The following is a 25318-nucleotide window of genomic DNA, read 5'->3' on the forward strand; positions in this document are numbered from 1 at the left end:
GGGACCCCTCTCTGCAGGTTTACCTGAAGAGATCAATGGTTTCCTATCACCTGGGGGGTGGGAATCATTACCCTGGGAACTATTTTGGGGACTCCTGCTGTTTACCCATGCCCCCCCACTCTTCTGATGCAGAGTCAAAGGGAACCTGAGCCACTTTACACAAGCACTCACTGTTATCTACTACCACAACTTGTTGAAGTATGTCAGGGACTACTTGCTCCTTGGCGGTGTCTCCCCCACACAGCCTCTTTTGGACCCAGGTGCTAAGCCAGTGGTCTGACTCCATAGCAAGCGTTCTGGTGTCAGTAAGCTTACTGTCAGACAAGTGCTGGTGCAGCAGTGGAAAACACAGTTCAGACAAGTGCTCCCATGCCATCAAAGGGTAAAGCCCTTGAAAATCTGTTACACCGCTGCCCTTCACCCAACCATCCAGTACTTTGCAAAAAGCACACTCCAACCATGTGTAGGAATCGAGCCTCTTACTTTCCCTAAACTTGACCCTGTACTTCGCAGGAGTAAGACCATATCTCTCTTGATCAGGGATTCTTTCATCTCTGTGTAGGTATGCGCCTCTGGTAACCCAAGTGCCAACAAAGTACACTGACCCTCCACTGCAAAATGCTTCCACAGACTTGCCCTCCAATCTCTCTCAGGGGCCCGGTGCATGCATAAGACTGCCTCATAACCCTTAAACCACAGACCAATGTCTATCTCTTTTCTCTAGTCCTGTGTCAGGCTCTTAGGGATGTGCACTTTTTGCTCCAACATGACTGAATTAATACTGCCACCATCTGTGCTGGACTCAGCCTGCTCGGCTTTTAAATCCAGCTCCTTTAAATTCAGCTCTTGATCCAAGACTGTCTTTTGCTTTTCTATTTTGTGCTCCAACTGGAGCTTCCTTGATGCTGCATTTTGAGCCTTTCTAGCTCCATTTCTTGCCTCCTGGCTCCATGCCTGTCCTCCATCTCCTCAGGGGACAGACCTTTAGATGAAAGACTACTACCTGCCATGTAGGGCACCTTCCCCCAGGCAGATCATGAAACATCAGTACATTTTCACACAGTTTTACTCCTCAGTTTCCAGAACAGGATACTCAGAATGCCCACTAGCATTCCTGGCCTCTACCCAAGCCCTCAGCACACTTTTGTAGCTCCACCTTTTTAGTCAAGCCTTTAAACTGGACTCTGTGGTCCTTGCAGATTTGCTTAAGTTGCTGCACATTGTAGGATTCCAACCTTTCCTATTCAAATACCAAATGTTTTTTTGAAGTCTATAATGATTTTCAACACAATTACCAACATATTTAAACTACTGAAAGACAATGCTTCAGAAAACTGACAGTCTGATTCTCAAACGGTGGCCCAGCATGGTTCACTAATGCCCTCATACAAGTAAGTATAATGGGTCCAATACCTGGTTTTATAGCACAGAATAACTATAACTGATGGTGTGATGGCCTCCTCACTCCTGAAGTAAACCAGGAATACTATGGGCCCGATTCACATTGGTAAACTAAGATGAAAGTCTAACTTTATTACTTTCGGTATTCACAAAGGGCATTTGCGAGTAGTAAAGTTGAACTTTTGTCTCAATTTTGGTCTCAGTGAAACTTAAGACAAAAACTTAGAGGTTAACTGAGACCAAAGTCTAACTTTACTACTCGTAAATGCCGTTTGGGAATCCTGAAAGTCGCAAAGTTAGACTTTCGGCTCAGTTTACCTTTGTGAACCGGGCCCAGAAGTTTAAGTCCAAGAAATAACTTGTATCGTGCCTGACTTTTTTCCATCCAGGCATACACAGCACATTTCGTTTCACTCTAGTCCTTTGATAGTCTTGTGTTTTAGTACTATGGGGTCCACTGTATATACTATAAATACTGAATCATAAATTGGTATTTGTAACAATTCAACATTTTCCTTCACTGTTTACTGATAGGTATCCGTTTGGTTCACAAAGCAGATTTAGAAAATGTCCTCTTCTGAAAACTTGACACACTGTGGTGTGTTCCTGAATTTGCAACTACTTAACAAATCGAACAACGAATCGCGAAATGGTTTTTCTTAGTGAAACCCTTCACATAGGATACAAAACTGGAAACTGCAAGGGATGATCGGTCCTGAGGGATGGAAGAGGTTGCTACTGAGAAGGAAATATGTAGATCCGATTGTACTATATGAAATGTTGTGTGCCATGCAAAAAACATTAAAAGGACATGGAAACTGAACACTGTTGCTGTTCTGTCCAATTCTCTGCTACTTTCACATAAGATACTTGACAACTAAGGAATTGGAATTATGCTGTATTTGACACTAGAAATGAAACCACAACATGGAATTCAGAACATTTATTGCAAGAGCTGAATAACTGTAAATAACGTTGAACTGGCAAAGCAGTCACAAGGATAACTGTTTAGATACTTATTCTGTCAAAGTCATCAAACACCCCTCACAAACTGACATAAGTACTGCAGTAAGCAATGCACCCCAACCCATTTTATGCCTCTATACCAAGAAAATAAAAGAAAAATGTGAACTGCATTACACGAAAGAACTTCTTTTTTTTTGGTAAAACGAAATTAAACATCAGATTTGGAAACATGGTGTCGGAAATATATTTTAGTTGTGGCATAAGAAAAAATGACGTTTTTGTGGAAGGACATAATTTTGCATGCAATTCATTTTGTTTAAATTGCCTGTCATGCCGTAACAAAAAACATGTACAAAATGTTTCAATTTGGATTTGCTTGTACGTGCAACTCAGAGCTTATTCACGTGTGAGTTCACTCGGTAGGTTTGACGGAAGTGATATGACGCTGGTAGTCGCCAGGCAGTGGCTGATAAAGGTAACATTTAGTTCAATAGTAGATATGTGAGATAATACCCTTTCCCCTATCCAGTCTACCAGGGGAATGATCTGTTACATCATGAAGGCACAACACGTTAAATATTTGTTGGCTATCTTCTAAAAACACTTGTGTTACTACCTCACTAGCACAAATTATCATTAGCACAAATGCTGCTATCCGGCAATGAAAACTGTTTTTAGCATGTAAATATAATCTTTTTTTTGCATTCAATTTCTTACGTTTCCCAGTTTGAATAACTGTTAAATATTTGATATGGCAAAACAACAATCCCATTGCTTTATGATTCATCGCTTTGAGACATGTCCCCCCCCCCACCACCCCACAACGTTTCATTACCCGAAACTAATCCTTTTTTGCATTTCATTCTAGATTTCATAATTGCTATGCATCTTCGGAACTACCTAAATATAGCTGCTTTTAACAACCATTGCAGGTGTTTGGCATTTGTAAATTATGAAAACAGTATACATTAGCAGAAGATTAGCGGCATTTGCAACCAAACAGAAGTTTGACATCCTATCTTTTAACACAAGTGTTTTGAGTTTCTTTTTTTAACATTGTGTGAGACATACTACGGGCACAGATACACCACCACGAAAGAAGGGAAAGAAACCAAACAGGCAAATGAACAAAGCATAAAAACCAACCATGAAGCACAGTATTCTGCTACATTGTATTTTTAGGTGATCGTTATAAGTACACAAAAGTTGTTAGTAGTAATTTGATTATATTTACAAAAACCGGAACACCGACCACTTACAAGTGTTCACTGACATTGTTAATAGCACGTTAGGTATAGCGTGTATAGATTTATTCCTTTTCTTTTAAATTATGATGTCAAGTATGACTGTCCCAGTAGAGATTAAACAACAACACAAGATCACACACTTCTATCTTGATATGCTTTTTATCTATAGCAATCCAGTGGCATTAGAATTTGTTGTCCTTTGCAGAGACTCAGCCTTTGTTCCAAGCAGTAGTTCAGGGCGATTGTATCCTCAGTTTGAAGAGCTCTTTGTCATGTTTGTCCACTTCTACTCAGTCAACTCTCCTCATTACTGTGGAAACACATGTCGCTTGTGTTTCAGGTCAAAATAACAACCGCGTTGCTTAGAAAAAAAGGTATGCATATTTGTTGCTACAGGAGGCGAAGCATAGTTCTAGGTGACTAGTCAGTACATAAAGCTTTGACGCACAGTATTAGCAAGTCTAGGTAGGCTAAAATCACTGGTCCAAAGCGGCCATGTTTTATAGTTGGTGTTCCTTTGGGCTATCCGCCACGCCTGCAGCTTGTTTAAAAGACTTCAAATTAGACAACGGAATGTCAGTCACATGACTGCCAGTATTGTACTGGCCTTCACTGTTAACATACTGCTTTCGGTCACTGAACTGGTTCCTGTTGTTGTCTTCTTTCCAGGTCCTGGTCAAGGTATGTCCATTTACAAGTTGGTCTTTCCTTATCCACTCCTTTTGAGGGGCAAATGTGGAAAGTGGAGACTTTGGCTGTGGAAATGGGCCCAAGCCCGGTGGCATCCAGCAGTTGTCTGAGTGACCCAAAACCAGGCATTCTTGCGTGCACATCTCTGTAGCTTCTGCTAATCCCCTTGGCCCAAGAGGTCCATCTACAAATCACAAAGGAAAAACAACACTTGAAATACATTTTTAGAAGCATGTTGTACAATTGTGAGTCTTATAAGATGGACTATGTGAAATTCTACTTAATGGAATGCAGGTTTACTCTTGAGATTGTCTATTTGTTTTACAGTCATTTCAAAAGTATTGCCAGTAGCTGTGGCAATTTTTGCAGGCTTCTGAAAAGAAAAAAATCACATACTATAAACTTGATAATTCATACACTTATTTTTTTCCCAATTTCAATTAGACATTTTTGAGCATAGATAACATATTCTAAAGAATATCAGAAATACACAGTTGGACTTCCTAAGCTTCTCATGTTTGAACTAGAACAACTTGAGTACTCTGCAAAAATGCAATAAGAGCTCCTTCTGCTACGGCCAAGAGACCCAAATAAGGTTGTGACATGTGCTACCATTACTGACTTCAGCCACTAACTGATAGTTTGAATCATAAACCTCTAAGGGATTAACAAAACTACAAGTTCCAGAATGCTGAGTGATATCGCTTGAGAAGCCAGCAAGGTTGACATTGTCACACTTGAAAACAGTGACATTTATGCAGCCCTTTAGCAAAATGTGAATCAGTAGTAGCACTGATTTTTTGTTCACTTGAATTTCCAAATGTGAGACTGCGGTCAATGTTTATTTATTTATTTTACAGCGTATGCCTTTCAAAATGTCGTTTTTTATTGCTTTTGGACATGGCTGCAATTTTTCACTCCAAGTGTGACTGTCAAATTGATGTAACCTTGGAAAAAAACATGTTTGGTGGGTTTGGTTTAAAATAGGATTATGTTAAAATCAAAAGAGGGAAGGAAGAGGGAACCGAGGTCATGACTCACCCTCCTCATTTACAGAGTCACAATCAAGAGCGAGCCAGTTATCCAGGCTGGGCCCACAGAATGTAGGGGAAAGACCTCTGTGAGGCTTCGAAGGAGCTCAATAGATCTTGGGCCGAGTGGGGACACATGATAACTGTGTGACTTCTGGGTACCCTACCCTCCACAGACTCCTGTGAGGCATCAGACGTCCACTAAATAAGTGGATCCTCTTCCCAGAAAGGTTATTATGGCATTGTACTGTGTATGTGTGTGGAGTGGTGTGGTATGAATGATTGCTGGGCACCCTTTCCCAAAATGGTATTAATAGGGACATACTGATCCTGATGAAAGCCACTGGATTGGGGTACATGGCAGAAACTAGGTGATCATGCTTGGGGGCCAAGGAGTGATAGTAACTCCAACTAGCCCGTTTTCTCCAATTTGTAACCTTGCCAAAAGGATTTGTGAATAAATAGTGATGTTGGCACCACCTAGGCAACTTTAAAGATGACCTTATATAGATATCACACCCTTTTTCCTTCAAAAAGTGCTCCCTTGTAAGGAAAGAGCTCACAGCATGCTCCGACTCTCAGAGGGTCAGGAAGAACTTGATGAAGTGTGTCACCAGATAACATTTAGTAAGTGAAAGTTTCTGTAAGAAAAATGTCTTTACCCTATAATTAGTTGGCCCACCGTGGATGAATTGAGGTTCAAATAAGATTATTCTGCAAACAGGAAGAATACATGTCTTCAAATAAAGTAGGAAAATACCACTAAGGAGAACGCAAACCCCACCTTTGCTGTCTCTGCCTGACTGATCAGTGAAAATAACTGTTCTTAATGTTTTTACCCATTACAACAATGGATTGAATCAGTTTGGATCTTCCAAGTCATTAATTACTTCATGATTTGTAGGACCCGCAGCATTTTGTGGATAAGGGACATATTATTTACCAACACAAAATAATACACTAATCAAATATGACACATACAAGAAAACCTACAAATCTTGTCGTATCCCCATTTTAAAGTAAGTTCTAAAGCAGTTCATTTATTAGGTATTTATTCATTAAGTTATATATTTATGTATTTTCAGTTTTAATTAGCACTCAGTCAATGTGAAATCTGAAGATGCTTTACATTGAAACATAAACAATGACAATATTGTTCAGCCTCTAAATAACTAATACAGTTTGAATGGTAATAAATGAGGACCAAGATGAGAGGAGGGGGGTGTTCCGAGAGAGGTTGCAGAGAGTGGAGTAAATAAGAAAACAACTAAAACAGAGTGACAAGGTACATATATACCTTCTTAATCGCAGGAAAAAGTAGGAGGAAGGGGGAGTATATCAAGGATCCAGAAAGGAACACCACATGAAGTGCAGGCCATAACGGATAGTTGATGATACAGTTGAAGGCTTTTGATTTGGATGCAGGCGGAAGATATGAATCTTTAGATGCCGATGGAATGATAAAAGAGGGTGAGTTTAGTCCAGAGGTCAATATGGTGAGAGTTCAATAGAAGAGCAGCCTCTCCTGAGAGAGATTGATGCTGGCTATGCATAGTTTTGAAGCTTGGGATTTCCAGCAGAAGAATATTTTGCTTCAGAGTACTTCCATACTGTCTGATATTTTGAGGAGGTTAACAGTATGCTACATTCAATACGAAGAGAATGTAACTTGATAAATATTGGGGCGAGGTGACCAAACAGTTATAGACATTAACTGAATATGAAATATATGCTACTTTATTGTAGCCCTTTGGGATTGTAACTCAAAAGATAAAAGGGTGAGAATTCTTATTTTCGCCGTTCCTTATATTTCTTGTACATGGTGTGAACAACACCGTAGGAAGGCAATGTCCTTAGTACATAACAATTTTTGAGCTGTGACCAAAAAACATGCATTGATAATCTCTAGCTTATCGTATCTATATGGTTCAAAATTCAAAAACAGGTGTAAAAGAAGATGGCATGTATGCATCCCAGTGCATAATTTTCACACACTAGTGCTTAGTTATTTATTTTGCAATGAAAGAAACTCTTAATGGATACTCAGGGTATTATTTTTTCATGGAACAATTCCTAATTTTTATTACACAAGATAATCATCACCATCTGTAACAAAACTGTTAATCATCATGCTAATTATCAATACACAGTGATATAGCATCACATATCATACTAATTTTCATAGATTAAGTCCATTCTAAAAACCAATTAAAAGGCAAAGTGGGCAGAGATGAGGAGGAAGCAAAAGTGCTGTGCAGAAAGGCCCTAAAGAGATATAGAGGTGGTGAGGAAAGAGTGTGGGGTGGGGAGGAAAAATTTGAAGGGAAGGAGTAGTTGGGAGGAGATGTCATGAGGGGATAATTATAATGGTGCACTTCCGTGTGTTGTCTGTGAAGAGTATCCAAGGGCCCCAGGGAGGCAATGCCCATTAGATCACATGCAGTCAAGCAGACCAGATACTATTGTGTTCAGAGGGAACAGGAGCGCTTTTGGAACTGTACCAGGAAAGACTACTGAGGCAAGCAGAAGCAATAATAGGTAGGAATGGGAACATTGTGCTAATAAATGCATTAACACAGACTCACCAAGGTATTTTGTATGTATTATCAACATTGAAATATTCATTATCTTATCAAGTAGAAAGTAATCCAAAGTTAGCCCATATTTTTTCGAAGGTGAAGATCAGTTCATTTAGAACACATATTAAATGTTAATGTCCAGGTTATTTACTTTTTTAATGCAATAACATTTTTATTCCAGTACAGAAAATATGACATATACTAGACAAAAGACTGTCTCTAGCCATTACCTTTTTAAGTTGTAGCATTGGGGATTAGAGGAACTGAAAATAGCTTTTCTTTTATTTGTGTTAAATTTGAAGAATAATTACCATATTAAAGTTTCTTATTTACCTACGCTTCACGTGACAATGGGATTTAAAACTGTACTTTCCACAACTTGCAACATCATCCCTTCTCAACACAGCAAAGAAACACTTGAAGATTTTCAGTCACAAAGGTATTCATTATTAAATGTTTGAACTTGGTAAATCAATGCCACAGAAAAAAATTATAACAAGAAAAATTGTATATATGCACCTGAAAACGCAAATGAATGTCTACATTTCAGTAGGAAACTGTCAAGTATTGTCTAACTTCCACCACTGAGTGGTAGTTTTTAACAGCACCATAAGTATGGAGTAGGCTATGCAGTTGTTACTTTCACTGACTTTGATTCTACATGAACGGCCACATGCATCAACCTTTGTAATAGTGATTACCTAATTGCCATTTTCAGCGAATCACAATTAGGTAATCGCTATTACAAATGTATGAAACTCCAAGAGTTTCAATATAGCAATTCATAGGGGGTTGCAAATCAACTTACCTCATTAATATTAATGAGGTAGGTCGCAATTTACAAACTCCTAGAAATCGCTAAAATAACAGGGATAGTGGCTTGCTGAGGTCAGCAGACCACCAGGCCTGTGATTGCTTTTAAATAAAGCAATCTTTTTTATTTAAATGCAGTCCCTTTTCCTTAAAGGAAAACAGGTTGTGTTTAGAAAAAAAAGAAACCGCTCACTTTTCATTTTTTAATAGCAGGCAGTGGTCTGTGGGACCACCCTGCTCTTAAAAAAGGTTTTTGCAAACATTCACTACGGGGACTTCCCGTTTGTGCATAGGTTACCACCAACTTGATATTGGTGGTAAAATGCGAATGTTTTGGGACCGCATTCACGATCACAAAACATTCATGCATACCGTTATGATTCGGTATTTGGAAGGGAGCCTTAAGCATGCCCCTTTAAAATACCGAATCGCAAACCCATTTTGCGATTCGGCAACAGGTTACCAAATATCAAAATAGGATTTGATACATGTGGAAAGCATTTTTCGTGTTCACAAACGGGCGATTCTGAGAATTGGCCCATTTGAGAACGCAAAAATGATTGATAAATGTGGCCCATAGTACTCCAGGTGAATATTGTGGGTTATCTTATTAGTGAAGCAATGGTGTACTATCAATGTTCAGCACAGATAATGTGCCAACTATTGTGAGCTTGTGATTTAGTACTGACAATTATGAAATAGTTCTTGGGTATTGATCTGCTTCTAACATTTTTCCAATTAACAATATTTTCCACTAAATTGTGTGTAACTGCTCTTCCATTTTGTGATGCATTGTCTATATTTCAAGATCATCTTGATTGGTTTCTAGGATCAATAATTGCAAATAAATTATTGCAGTGCTTAGCTGTAGTTTTTCAGCTAATGCTCAGTATGGTGATCAGCCGACCTACTTAGGTTCTGTATAGAATCTTCTGTTTTATTTTGGGTCTAAAGAGATCTTTAAATCTGATGAGATTAGGTTTTAAACTCATCGGTGGAAATTTGATGATTGTGTCACTTTGAGCAAGATTTAGAATTTTGAGAATGGGATACTCCATCACAAATCCGAGGGGAATCCTGTCTGCCTTATTACTAGCAGCATAACATATAATGCACTTGCAATAAAGTTGACTGGACATCTGTTGCATTTGTGACAGAGTAACCCACCTGTCAAACTCTAAATCATGCCCTTTATCAAGTTATTTATTATTGTTAAATAAGGATATTAGCATCATATTAATAGTCACGGCAGTCTCCTCTCTTCCCAGTTACAGGAAGTATAGGTCTCTGTTCTAGCAGTTCTGTACACATGACTGTTAGTTCAATGCCCAGAAGCAATATTTTTGGCTGTGTTGCTATGATGAGTTTAGGAAGCACGTATTTGCATTTGTGGTGTGCTTTGTGAAGTAAGTATATCACTCTAGGTTTAATAAATATCATGTGGATCAAGAATGGTGTGTATGGATCATATTGCAATAATGATATAAATTGGCACATTTTTAGTGTTGCTATTTGAATGGGAATATCTTGTCATTTTAAAAGTGTGTGAAGGTGTTTCATTTCATTAGTGAAACTGTATTTTTGGGAAATAATTTTTAAAAGTATTAATCCAGGAAGAGTTTTAAAATTCAGATTCAGATTTGACCTCCATGATACCATAAGGCACAAGCTATGATGGGATGTACATGATGGCACTTCTCAGTAATTGACCATTAGTAAAATGTTTGGGATCCATTTAACCAATATATGGTGAGTGATAATTACTGAGGGTGAGGCTTTATGATTGTTCTGTTTATGTTTCTCATTGGTGTACCCTCCACCTGTGTTATTGGTATGCATTGTGCATTACTTTTATAAAATGGGTATTTTAGCTTAAATAACTTTCTAATGGTTCCTTTTTAAAAATAAAAAATATATTGAATTTTTCACTGTTATAGACATAATTACAGGACTTGGTACAATGGATTCACATATTCACATTTTGAATGTCATAATAATAGAATATGATGTGGCATTTCTTGAAGATTAAGGGCCTGATTACGAGTTTGGCAGTCCATGGGACTGCCAAACCCGTGGTGGCGGTCCGTGGACCACCAGACTGGTGATCCACCTGCCGTATTACAACTAGGGTGGTGGCGGTGGAGCAGCAGTGTGAGGCAGCAACATGCTGGCAGTGCTGCTGCAACACCACAGAGCATATTATGAGTTGCCACACTGCGACCCTTTCCACGGTGGTGAGCCCTGCCATGGACTGGATGGCTGGGAGGCAACAACGGGGCCCATACAGGGCCCCGATGCCTCTGTGCATGGGGGTAGATGCAGGGTGGCACATGGTCCTTTCAATCATACACTTGGGAGTTAGAAATCTTTAAATATATTGTCTTTCACACCTAAATATATTACAGGAAAAGTCTTAATTTTCTCCCCACTTCTTGTGAACTTGTATGAAATTGGTTCAGTAATTATAAAATGTATTTGTGTTCCTTCTTCTTCTAGATTAAAATGATTGTCAAAGAAACGTGATTCCTTCTCTGCATTCTGTATGAACATAGGAAATATTAGTACACTATTAGATAATATCTAAAAGTACCAAAAACATGCATTTTCCAACTTATGGAAAGTGAACCTCTAATACTACTTTTTTTCACCCTCATTCTCTGTGAAACGAAGCAGGTGGGTGGCTGCCATTAAGTTAGCTTCAAATTGACTTGAATCTCGTGAAAAGGTTGAGACCTCTGATCACCCCATAGGGCATCTGGAAGAAAGGAAGGCCTGCAGTATCCATGCTATCCCTTAGAACTCTCTAAACAGATCAATAGGGAACAGAGATAAAAAAAAAATACATTCTGGGCTATTTACAGGAGAGGTGATAGGAAAGTGTAGTATACATGTGGCAAGCAAAAGGGGCATATAAAAGTAGTCTAAGAAGGGAAGATGGAGATCTCTACACATCCAGTAGGGGGAAAGAAACATGCAGATGAGCTTTTAAAAGATCCCTAATTGAGCAGGCCTTTAAGGGGCTCAAATTTAATACAGGTTGTGTAGCCCTAAACAGAGAAAGAGGGAGTTCTGAGACTAGGGGTAATGGTCTGAGTAGAGCTTAAAAACAATGACAGCAGGTTAAAATATGAGATGAGAGCCATGTCTGTAAAGATCACGGTATCTGTTAGAAATGAGGGTCTTTAGTTGGCAGTGGCTTGTACCCTGTTCAAGCAGGGACCCTTCCTTCTAGTCAGGGTAAGAGAGTTACACACCCAAGATAACCCCTGCTAACCCCTTTGGTAGCTGGGCGCGAACAGTCATGCCTATCTCAGAGGCAATGTGTAAAGTATCTATACATTAACACACAGTAACACTGTGAAACCACAACAGATGGACACCACACTAGTTTAGAAAAATAACCAATCTTTTTCTAAACAAAAAGACCAAAATTAAAAAAATACATAAATCAAGATTTCATTTTTTAAAGGTTTGAGCAATCCATTCATAGAACTCTATGGATGTGTTGATTTTAGCACGAAGTACCTTTAAAGCGTCAAAATCCAAGACAGAAAACAGCTGCAAAGGGGGGATGCATCAGAGAAGACAGCGATGAGTCTGTTCTTGAGTCCCAGTGCAATGGATGTGTCAGTTCTGTTGCACGCAGGAGAAGTGTTACGTTAATTCCTTGGCGCACAGGTGCGATACATGGAAATCTGGATGCACTGACAGTGTCAAAACAAGTGCTGCGTCGATTCTTTCATCCAGGGACCAGTGATGCATTGATTCCTACAAATGCACAGGTGGCAAAGTCGGAGCGGGAGGTCTTGGAAGTCAGAGACACGGTGATGTGGACTCGGGCTGCGGCCATTGCTCTGGCCGTGAATAGGTGCTGCTTTGATTTTACGGCTGTACAGTAGTGATGCGTTGGTTCTTCAACTGCACAGCAAGCTTGTGGCAGAATATAAAAATAGCGCTGGAATGGCGATGCATGGATTTTGAGTTTTTATAGTAGCCAAACCACCTCCAAGGGCCCAGAACTGGAAAATGTTTACCACTTGGCAGATCAGGACTCCAAATAGAGGAGTTCAGAGGGGCTGCAGATGAAGTCTTTGATTGTTCCGATACTTCCTAACAGGAGGCAAGCACATACGAGCCTTGGAGAATCTTTTCAAGCAGGATACCAAAGCAAAGTCTAGTCCTTGTCCTCTCCAAGAGAGAAGCAGCTACTGTAGGCCAACACGGAAAAAGGGTCAGCAATCCTCCTGACAGCTCTCCAGCTCTTCCTCTTGGCAATCTCCTCTTGATCCAGAAGTATTCGAAAGATGTGAGGTTATAGGTCCAATAATTATACCCATTTTGGCCTCTGAAGTAGGTATACTTCAAAGGAAAGTTTTTGATGTCCACAAGATCCTGCCTTCCCCTGCCCTGGCTCCAGACAGACCACAGGGGGGTGGAGACAACATTGTGAGAGGCCAGGCATAGCCCTTTTCAGATGTGAGTGACAATTCCTCCTACCACTCTAGCTCATGAAGTCCCATCAGCTTAGCGATGGGCCATCAGGATATGCAGGGCACTCCTCAGCTTTATTTGTGCGATTATCTAGATTGAATGAACAAACAACCCACCTGTCAGTCTAAATCAGACATTGATTCCGCAGGTAGGTAGAGGCACAGAATGGTAAAGCAAGATAATGCCCACTTTCTAAAAGTGTATACAAAGAATTATCCAGTAGCTTTGATTCAAACTCATTCAATAATGGGCCAATGGATTCAATTCACAGGCTTGTGTGATTTATTACACATTTTTTAAAATTATTCTATAAGAATCATTGTCATTCAAATCATGTCAAGCATTAAAGGAAACCCAAAATAATGACGTTTTAGAATACAATGCTTAAAATTGCATGAATAAATAATTAAAAAAAACAAATATTCACAAATGTGTATCATACATCAGCATACTGTACACAATTGAGAAAACAAAAAGTCAACAAAAAGGCAATCAAATCACCAGTCCATGATTCAAAATAGCAATTAGCCGGAGTGACAAGACAGAACACGTAAACCACTACATTGTCTCATGCCTATATGCACAGCTCTGGAGGACCTCTGAATCAGATTTGTGGCAACAAGGGAGAGAAATTAATTGGACTTTCTCCCTGAGCAATGGAGGCTAGGTTTTCCCAGACGCTGTTGTCAAAGCGTTTCCAACCCCATCACCATTCAGGGGATTTCATCAGGACGTGGACGTGGTGGTGTCTATTTAAAAAAAACATTTAAAGACCAGATGTTGGTTACTGACACCTACCTACCAAATTGTGATGTGTTAATTTTCCAATGTTACGCCTAGCATAAAATAGAAAATACCTCTTATCTTGGCTGCAGAAAACTTAACTTGTTCGGAAATTGCTGACACTATAACACTGATTGTGGCCTGTTGAGGAAGAGGAATGGTCATGAATGTGTTGTGTTTGATCTTTCATGAAGCGTACCTATTAAATGTTGTTTAAATAAAACAACTTGCCTGAATTAAATGGTGTTTTCAATTTGCAGGTTGAATCAGACGCTCACTGTCTTGATTCTTTGAGTTGTTGAAATGCCTATTGTGAGAAAATATGAATGTTCATTACGCCCTCCGCTTACGTTAAGTGAATACGGTGTTTTTGAACCAAAGAGTGAAGCTTGTGACTAATAAAAAATGTTTGGAACATTTAAGCGTGCTTCACTGATGCTCAAACATTTATCTTGAACCATAGCAAGATATGTGCCAAATATGAGTTAAAAGTAAAAAGCGGGATCTTACTTTCGAGAGGTGTTCCTTAAACAAAAGCGGGACTTATGAAACATTTAAACGCGCATGGATCTTACAATCGGAAGCGTGTCATTATATTGCTCAAGCTACGCCAAACATGAATTAAACATGGAGACAAAAATCTTACTAGGAGAACGCACGTCTCTAGGGGGAACGGATAGAGTGGTCACTGGTCTGCTCCAAACGTGTAAGCCCGATCAAATTGATTGAAACTGAACCTGTTCCCGTCGGTCCCAAAGTAATAATAATCCATATTTGTAAAGCGCGAACAATCACCCGTAATGGTGGGAAAAAAAGAGCTGGAGTGGATTTCAATGGAATGCTCGTTTTTCGGCATGTGTATTCTGGGAAATGGAGCCCTAAGTGTAACTATCAGTGAATGCACTATTTTGAGTGTGAAACTGGAGGGGATGAAAAAACCTGTAATGCAGATTATAATCTTGCAATTTCTGACATTTCAATCAACCCTTTGTGACCTGTGTCAAATTTTAAAATAAGGTAAGCTTCTTTCTGTAACAACACATTTTCTGTATCTCCTCCTCGAGGATTACGTAAAATAGACAGAGTACCTGCTGTCAACGTTTTGTTTTTAATGCGTGAACGTTGTTGTACAATTCTCTATTTAACCTCTTGATTGGTTTTACCAATGTATACCTTCAGACATGGACATTGTATGGCATACACTATATTCCGGGTTTTGCAGTTGGTAAATTCGTTATGTTGCCAATTGGTCTGACTATCAGAGAAGGCGGTACCTTCAATGGTTATACTGCAAACAGAGCAATTCCCACACTTGTGGTGTCCTTGCACTGGGTTTAGATTCAACATAGAGCGGAGAGTATCCATGCGCCTACTCTCTAAATCTGTTGCTCGCACAATTTGTTGCCCATTACTGCGGTTCTTTTTAAGAGCGAATAACGGTTGACCTATATTTTTTACGGAACCTTCGATTAGGTGCCAATTGCTCTTGATGCTATTTTTAAGGGAATTCGTGTATGGTCCAAATGTAGTTACGCACACCAAACGGTCCATCTGTGACTTCTGTTTCTTAACTAGTAGATGTTCACGGGGAGTGTACCAGGCTTGCTTCATTGAATGTTTCGAAAGTTTTTTGGATAGCCTCTCTCTCTTAGCTTTGCAGTCAGAGCTTCAGCATGAAGTTCATAGTCTTCTCTTCTTGTGCAATTGCGCCTAATACTCAAAAAATTGGCCGTAGGGTAGATTGTCTTCAAGATTTAGATGTATAATGTAGGGCATTGTTCTTGTCTGTTGGCTTTGAATGCAGAATCATAATGAGTCCAGTTTGTGATACGTTTACTTCAACATCAAGAAATGCCAAACTTTTTTTTACTGTGTGTCAGACTGAATTGAATGTCTGGATTACGGTTATTGAGCCATGTATGGAATTCAGACAACTGCTGCTCATCACCATTCCAAATTCACCACACGTCATCAATGTACCGATGCCATTTGACAATTCTTTCTTTGTAGGAGTTATTGTTGTAAATAAAATGATGTTCACACCAGGGCCGGACTGACTACCGGGCGTTTTGGAATTCCGCCGAGCAGGGGGCTGATTTCACTGCGGTGGGGGCTGATTTCGTTCATGGAGACCTGCGTGTACTTCGAAATAATTAAAGCAATGCGAATTTCGTTCAGTACACGCAGGTCCCCATCAACGAAATCAGCCCCCAGCTCAGCAGCATTCCAAAACGCCCAGTAGCCAGTCCGGCCCTGGTTCACACCTGGCCATGTACAATACTGCCATCTCCGGAGCAAAGGGACAACCCATAGCTGTCCCTTTGATTTGTATGAAGAAATCGTCATCAAATTTAAAGTCATTTCTTCGTAAACATAGTGAGGCAAGTCGGTGAATGAGTTCGGTGGGAACTCTTTGAGGTCTCAATCTCTGGTCCAAATAGAATTCTAGCAAGATGATGGATGGTGAGAGATCAATTTCTAATCAAGTCTCTGTGTTACATTATGTAGTAGTATTTAGGCTGAATTTGGAAAACAGAAAAGGTGTGAGAACTGCATTTGAAGTGGAATTTTAATTGTGTACTTCTTCATATCAGATTTTAAGAAAGGCAGCAAAAGCCACTTCCAGTTGCAGGCATTCATGCCTATTCTGGTCTTCTTCAGGTAAAGGAGTCAACTGTGGCTGTCTATGTCTACCTAGTTGAGATAGGCCTTAACTTAACTTAAATTCTGTGGAAACATTCCTAACAGTAACTGAGCTAGACTTTGAATGCAACTGCCATACAATTCGAAACTGCTGTATATTTAACAAGGTAACTGAAATATAATAAATAACAAAATCATTCTTGTAATAGCAGGTCATGTAAATCTTCAAATCTGTAATTTGGCCTGAGGTAGTCCATAGGGTGAATCTGCTGGATCCTGTAGAGTGTAATTCCATATTGCAAGTAACAGGATTCGGTAAGTTACATGTTGCTAGCGCTGGGATGCCTATGGGTCACCATGCACTCTAAAAATTCTCATAGAATAGAATAGAGAAAATAAATTCTCCTGTTGCTAATGGATGTAAGTATCATTCTTGATGAATTCAAAGTGTTTTCCCACAAAGTGAGCAGGCTGGATAGAATGAGAATCAACATGTGTTTTGTTTCTCGAGGTGCTCTCTAGAGGCTAAAAGAAAGTAGATACATAGGTTGGACCCAAAAGCACATTTAATCGAGACGGGAGTGATACCTCATCCTGTACATATATTATCAAAAAACAACCATGTGAGACTGCCCAATTTCTTAGTCAGTGAACGTGCAGAGGAAATGAGGAGACGGTTTGCAAAAGTTTATTTTTCCCAGTAGAAGAAGAGGCAAGAGATGCATTTTAAGTATTATAACTAAGGCTGCCGGTTTTATGGTATTTTTTTTTTTAACATTTCCGTCTGTATTTATCCATATTTATTTTTGGGCCATTTTATCTGCATTTATCCATATTTATTTAGTGTTTTGCGGATAAATGAAGTTGTAAAACTGTACATTTCCATATTTATTTAACGGATAGGCATGCAGTCATACTTTGATGTCTGTCGTGTTTTAGCTATTTAAGCTGCCAAATATTACATAACAATACATCTACTGCTAAATATTAACATTATACCACAAATGTATATTGACATATACCATTATTTAAAGACATTTCATCCTGTTTGTTAACTTCCTATGCTGTCCATCTGCTCAGCTGTAATTCATGAAAGCCAGCATGGAGAGTCGCTTAAAAGAAGCCCAGTTTTCTGTATTTATCCCCTTTTAAAAATAAATGTAGACAAAAAACATATTACTTTTTGTCTGTATTTATTTGTAAGAATCCATAAAAACGGAAAACCATAAGCCTTAATTATAACATAAAGGGTCAACTGTGCCATTTGTGAAGTTGGGCCAGTGATGGAGATATGCTGAAGTAGAGTTGTGTTGGATACAGAAATCAAGAAATCTGGTTGCAAATATTTTTTTATTCTATTAAGTGAATGTCCTGAAAGTGCTGAAGCTGCACCAGTGAGGACCACACTGGTTTTGGCTGGGTACAAACTCTCTCTACCTTCAGAGAATAAAGGAATTTGGTGTATGAAAAGAGGGTCCTAGACCCCAGACTTTTAGATCACTTCTGGGAAATCAAGAAGAACCTTTGCCAAGGAGAAGAGCCGGAGAAGCTGTCAAGGAACACTGCCCCTGTGCTGTTTGCTGTCTGGGGTTGGCCTGCAGTGGCTACTTGCTGCCAAAGAAAGGAGAAAGGATTTTGCTGCTTGCTTTGTCCCCCTGCTTCAAGAGAAGATCTCCAAGGGCTTGAACTGAGCTTGCCCCCTGTTCTAGAGGTCTAAGGAACAGCAAAGACATCACCATCTCTGATCGTCTCCACAGAAGAAAAGGGTAACCGACTCTTATCGAGTCCATCGCAGGATTTTGTGTCCTGAAAGCACCCCCGAGAGCAACGCCTCGCTTCACAACGCAACCCTGGTCTCACTGACTCCGTCAACGAGCCGCTGCTTGCACCGTGTCCTGAGGGCTCCGCATTGCTTCGCTACACGCTGCAATGACATCACCAACTCCGTCGCTGCCCGACCTGAACATCGTCTGGCTCCGTCGCTGCACCATGACTTGCCAGCACCGCAGTGAGCTCCATCTCACCCTTCAAAGCAAGCCCCGGTATCACCGATTCCGTCAACGAGCCGCTGCCTGCACCGCATCGTGAGGACATCGCCTGCCGCAATGCTCCTCTTCCCAACTCGACCGTGACATTTGCCCCGACTGACACGCACTGACGTGCTGGTCGCAACTAGAAATGTACTGTGTCTACCTCTGTTGACGCTTTAGCTGGCCCGTATCGACGCGGTCGGCTGGAGTTGTTAGACTCTGTTGTATTCAGTATTGCAGTAGAACCAGGAGGAGCTACAGAGTCGGAAGAACTGTGTTTTATTGATTTTCCTGCAATGTAAAGGTTATTTTGCACAAGTACTATTTTTCAAGAGTATTGTATGTTGGATTTTTATCGTATTTGGTCTTGTTGGTTTAGATAAAGATTTAATATTTTTTTCTAAACTGGTGTTGTGTCCTTTTGTAGTGTTTTCGCTGTATTACTGTATGTGTTCACAAATGCTTAACACAGCCACGGAGATAAGCCTAAAGGTACAGAAAGTATGCTGTTCCTAATTACGAGACAAGGGAAAACTAGGGGAACCGGTTTTGCATGGTCAGGAGATGTAGGAGGATGGGGATTCCTCCTCTTGGAATTTGGGGCGCTCACATACCCGGCTGGGTGGCATGCTTCATCATAGGGTTGCTCCTCGTTAGGTTGGCACTGCAATACCTGCTGGGCTCCCTATGAGGGGCTCTTTGGCAGAGCTCTCTTATTACAAATTGCCGTTTGGTGCCGTGGGGGTTAGGGGCCTAACCAGTGTAGATGATTGAGCGGAGGTGTGTAACCTGAAGGAAGTTAAAACAGGTTTGAAAGTACCAATCACAACTATTTTAATCAATAGGTCTCCCAACCTGATTAAAAGAAACAATGGCTCATGTCTGAGGTTATGTCTCAGGTAGGGCACTCTATTGTGTGGTCAACATGTTTCTCGCCTCGTAGTCAATCAATCTGGTGGCGATTCATCAGGACCTTATAAAATCAAATCTATCTACACACGAGTGGTTATATGGTGTAATCTACCTCTTTAAACCAGTCTAACACATTCTTTGTGTAGTACCTGATAGAACATGACCAACCCCCGTCGCTTTTCTCATTTTACTTCATCAATACCCGGCAGGTATCAAACAAGGAATTTCCTTATGTAGTTTGCTGATCGTCTGCTGGGATCGGGAGATAAGCCTGTCTGCTCGTGCCAAGCTACCAAGGGAGTGAGCAGGGGATATTTTAGAAGTGTATTCCCCTTACCCTGACTAGAAGCAAGGGTCCCTATTTGGACAAAGGTACCTACCTCTGCCAACTAGAGACCCCCATTTCTAACAGGGGGATATTAGAAAGTCAACATTGTAAATCTTTGTTCTATCATTTGTCCAAACCAGACTCCTTCTCCTCATGTTGCTGTTACTGTGTTTTTAATTCTCAGGGTGTATTTACATGTTTTACATCTATAAGTGAGTGATGCTATATTGGAGTGTTGAGAGACTGGTTAAAGCCAGCAGTAACAAAATACTTTTCCTTTACTAAAGATTACAAATCTCTGAGAATAACCACTATTTTCCAAATGTATTAGACCTGCAGTTGACAAAGCAGGGTTGTACCCAATATAATCTTGTGAGGAAACACTTTCCACCAGTAGACTGTAGTTACTGTAGGTTGTGATATCACTTAAGGATTGAGAAGGGACATGGTAAATGGAGATTCATTTTCTCAGGGTTTCTCCACCAGTATTCTATGGTAAGAGCATGGGGATATTTCACATCAGGTTTAGTGATGGAAGAGATCATAGGAGTGAATTTATATGTTACAATTTGCGTTTTAGGACTTTATCTATTATTTTTCAAAAGGAAAATGGTGAGGAGAAAAAACAGAGGTGGAGGCATGTTTTGATCCCCTTGCCTTCTTTGGCATTTGTTGAGGTTTGCTCCTTTGAAGACATATAAAGTATAAATAGGGGATCAACAGAGTTCCTCACAGATTGCTCTCCCTTGACTAGGGCCAGATGATGCTCATTTTGTTCCATTCCATTGATGAGTACTCAAGATGTAGATACCAATTGCAGATTGGGAGAGTTGAAGGGAAGAAAAGCTAAAGTGTGTGATACAATAATATTTATCCAGAGCTCAACATCCTCAACACCAGTCTCCACAATGCGACATTGCAAAATTAAGAACATATACTATGCTTTAGAAAACAAACATTACTTCCCCACCACCCTGTTACCACAACATCTTGGAAACATATTTGTGTGACTGTAGCATTGTCCTGGTTCAATCCAAAGTATACATCTTATTTTCATTTGCCACACTAAAACTGTTGCCTCAGACATGGTGCTCACATGTTTCACTGCAGATTAGTATATGACCAGAAAGCCAACGAAAAGAGCTGATTGAAGAAAAAACAAAGTGGGGTCACAAATTGTTCCAATGTATTCAAAGAACAACCCTCAATAATGCAGATTCGGTAAATTGACAACATGATTTGGGTCCACTGTGGCTACTACTTTAGTACTGAGAAGGAGGTATAAGTCTAGGTTGGACAGAACACATAGTGGGTTTGTAATATAATACGGATTGTATTTCAGTAAGTGCCCCAAGAGTGTAACAGGTGTCTGTGCCTGCTTTTTACCCCCCTGGAGCACTTTGGTAGCATACAAGGTGCTACAAATACGTGTGCAACCCTTTATAGTATGAACCTGGCCCACACACATTTTGCTCCAGAACATGAAGGGGTATGCCAACAGTTGAGCTGGGCGTGGCCCTATGCCTGTAAGTAAATTATGTTTCCCTGTGCCCACGCACTATCACAGAAGCAGACACAGAGTCAAAGAACCTGTTAGGAGGTGCACTGACTTTGCACAACATTTTGTTGGCGCACAGTGAGTCCACCCTCTCAGTCCACCCCTTGAAATGTGGTGGCCATAGAGTCCCAGAGATCCATTTGCAAATGGGTGCAGCTTTGCCCCATTTACATGCAAGTGGACTGCCGCATGAACAGTAAAATGGAAAAAGTTGGCTTTAAACAGCTGTCTTTTAATAATGAGCTGAACAGAGTCCAGAAGCAGGCTTGGGCCTGCCCTGAGAATACCATTTTCAGAGTAATTGTGAATACTGTCCCTGTCTGCACCGGCCACACCAAGTTTAAGGTGTGGCGTGGCAAAGACCTTGGCCATGTTCTCTATTTGTAATATAGTTGCAAACGTGCAGTTAGTTAGAGTATGGGTGAAAAAGAGAGCAGCAAAGTGGCGGATGCCTGACCAAAACACAGCAAAATTGGGGAGGAATTAAATGAATTGGTAAACACCAGAACTGATCAGTTGGCACGACCAGATGATATTTAAGCATTAATTTAAAAAGGCTATTCTTATAGGACCATTTCCCATACAACAAATGCCTTTGTGAATTGACTCGTAATATTTGAGCTCGACCTAAATTAATACTTCTGTTTTGGTGGTTTTCGTTTTGAATGATTACTCTTTTTGCATGCAGGAAAACAGTTTATCTATATTTCAAATTTTGATGCTAATACACAGAGGCATGTTTAAGAAACAGCTTGCTAAATGGCTTTATCAGCATTATTAAATTCATCTATTTACCTGAACAAAGATTTGTAAAACATTTGCACATTTACCACCATTGGGTTACTACTATCATTCAGGAGTACTCCAAGTGTATGTAACCTTTACTTTCAGGAAGATGTTTGTGAATTGCTGCCATAACAAGTTGAATTTATTGAAGTCTACATACCAAGCCAAAGTTTTTTGAAGTCCACTCACAAGAACACTACACATGGACAGACACTATAAACCAAATGGAATTAAATAATCAAAGGAGTGTGGCAAAAGATCCAGAAAAATTCATACATAAAGCCAGTGATAGCAGTATGATAAATTTCAAAACTCAACAATTGTCACAAATAATGAGTAGATTAACTGACAAGACTATATTTGAGGGTAAAAGAGCGTGAGGGAAATTCTGAGGCCTATTCACAAAGGTAAATTTATGTGTGAATAAATCTGCTCCTGTAAATTTACTCCTACACTTTGTAGTAACTTTACCACTTTTGTCTATTCACAATTACTGAGTGTGAAGATATTAGAAAGTGAATTCAGGGTGTGGGTTCTAATTTATGAGTGCAAAGCTAGCAGAGATATGTGCTACTGTAGGATGGAAATCTCCCTGTAGTAAAGTCTAGGGAAATTGTAACAAAAAATTGCAAAATTAAAAATAATGGGGGATATTCTCAAGAACGTGTGATAACCATTACAAAATTAGCTTAATGCAACTCTCCACATCGCAGTCTATCACGGGAAAATAACTTAGTGTTAACGTGGTATTCTCAAGCCGGTGGCACCATGCGATAGGCCCATGATAACGTGCCAAATGAACGTGTTAAAATCAACGCGACGCCCCAAAAAAGCAAAACACGAACTCAAATATAGCTGCGATGAGGCCAATTGCGAAACAAAAATCTGTGAAAACCAGCAACAGGCCTGCAATTCCCATGCGTTATGCTGGAAAATGCACTATAACAGCAACAAAAACAAGCATTGGCATAGCCAAATAGGTCTCACCTTTGGGGCCTTATAATTGATTAGAGAGAGTTATTGGCTTTGTTAACGTTTTTAACATGTGCTGCAGAGTATTGTGAATGTTGTGCAGCATGTTTAAAAGTTATAAGTTATAATTAAAAAAGTATTATAACCATTTGACACTTTATATATAACATAGAAAACATTATATACAACTGTATCCTAATAAAAACTAGAATTAGCATGAAAAATGTGTTCTAGTTTTGTTGTTTATGCAAGGAAGGGGACAGTGGGGGGAGGGGAAGTGGAGGTGTAGGGAGGGGAAGTCTGGAGTGGATGTGTAGGGAGGGGAACACTGGAGTGGAGCTGTAGGGAGGGAAAGACTGGAGTGGAGGTGTAGGTAGGGAGGGGATGGGATGAGGGGGGAGTGGAGGTGGAGGGAGGTGGTGAGTGAGGTGAGGTTAAATGAATACTTGCATATAAATGAAGTGATGATTTGGAATTCAGGTATTTATCTGCACAGGAAATCAAAGGAGCCCAAATAGGATCATGCGTCCTTTACCAATAAATAAAATATATTCTGTGGAGGACCGGACTCCTCTTCCTCGGCGATGAATGATGAACGGTGTGTGCACCGAGGGAGGAAATTAAATGAGGTGTATGCACGCAGGGGCCACCTCCGGCAGAATGCAGGAGGGCTTCCGGGCACAGGCTGGTCCTTCCTCTAGGAGTTTGAAGATTCATCTCCGAAGCAATGAACTGAAGTGAGGCAAAATGACCATGTGAGGACCCGAGGTGGAGTCAGGAAACCATATACACGTGACACCCTCTCCTCTCTTGTACCTTAATACTAACCGTCCTCCCCTGTGCCTTACGACACCCCTCCCTTACACGGTGGGGACTCGTGTCAAACTTGCCCACGGGCACACAGTGTATAAATAGTTGTGCGGATGCAACCGTGCTGTTTACAACTTTCCTTTGGTAAAAGTCTGCATCCAGGGTTAGATTAAAGTAAGGGCACGAAACTCAACGAGCCTGGCTTGGAAAATACTGCTAAATACAATTCAACAGAAGACAGGAAAAGGGCGTTCCCACGGTCACGCAGTGCATCAGTAGTGACTAAAATCAAGCCATTCAAAACGGTAAAGGAGGAAATCCAGTCTGAAAGAAAAAAGTTACGAGAAAAGTGAAGGGGAAAGGAAACAACAATAAAGTAAAAACAGAAGAAAAAGTAAAGATAAAGTTCAATCAGAAAAAATAGAATAGAAAGTAAAGACGTTACAAAGGAAAATATGAAAACGAAGGGAAAAGATAGGAATGAGAAACTGAGAAGAATGGGAAAACACGAAAAGTGCATGGAGGTGCCCGAAGGCCACTCCGGTTGTGCAGTGCTCCAGGGCGCGTCACTCCAGCCAGTGCGCATGGCCCTGGTACCAGGCGATGCTCTTTGGCTGACCACAGTGCAGAAAGGTGCATTGACTAGGCAGGGCGGGATACTGCCACTGGCTGCGATGGCTACCACCTACATATTCGGCCTCGCCACTGAATGTCATCCTGGCAATGCCATCTTCAGGCAGGTCACCGTGCTCCCCACTCTGGGCAGGACCACTGAAATTATGTGGCAATGGATGACCACCTTATGCGGGAAGGGTTAGCAGCAAAAGAAAGCTGAAGCAGCACAAAGGCGGATTATGAGTCACACCGTAGTATTTGGACATTTCAATACACATTACACAAAAGGCATCCTATAATCTTCGCTTTTAAATATAAAGGGGATCCTTACGTGCCTCTGGGTTTTGTCTGGCATCGAAGCACTAGATGCCATTCTGTTTATACTTCTCAGCTTGCCGCCCAGAAGAAGGGCCCGGAGAGGTTCGTGGGTGGGTGGGAGCGCTTCAAAGAGGTTGTCGCAATGGGCCGCAGGTCTGTGAGTAAAGGAGTGACCCCATGCAGCTGAACCTTGAGGCCTGGGGCATAGCTCTCAATGGTGGATATGGTGCAGTGGCACCGGGGCCCTTAATCCTAGGGAGCCCACTGAGCCCTGGTTGTTAATCTACTGCACTCTCCAGCCACCAAGCTGGAGCCCACGCCCCTAGATTCCCCTGGGGCCCAGGG

The 25318-nt window shown here is 40.6% G+C and overlaps 1 protein-coding gene across 1 annotated transcript in view; it reads right to left on the reverse strand.

Annotated features, from left to right (window-relative positions):
* Nucleotides 1-3154: 3154 nt before the first annotated feature.
* The window catches only part of LOC146802430 (protocadherin-9-like), an 891842-nt gene continuing 869678 nt past the window's right edge, over nt 3155-25318 (reverse strand). Inside the window, exon 4 of the mRNA XM_085623755.1 lies at nt 3155-4488. Within this exon, the coding sequence (XP_085479881.1) occupies nt 4115-4488 (374 nt within the window). The 3' untranslated portion in view covers nt 3155-4114. The remainder of the gene's footprint in view (nt 4489-25318) is intronic.

The sequence above is a fragment of the Triturus cristatus genome, chromosome 8 (assembly GCF_964204655.1).
Source record: "Triturus cristatus chromosome 8, aTriCri1.1, whole genome shotgun sequence".
NCBI lineage: Eukaryota > Metazoa > Chordata > Amphibia > Caudata > Salamandridae > Triturus > Triturus cristatus.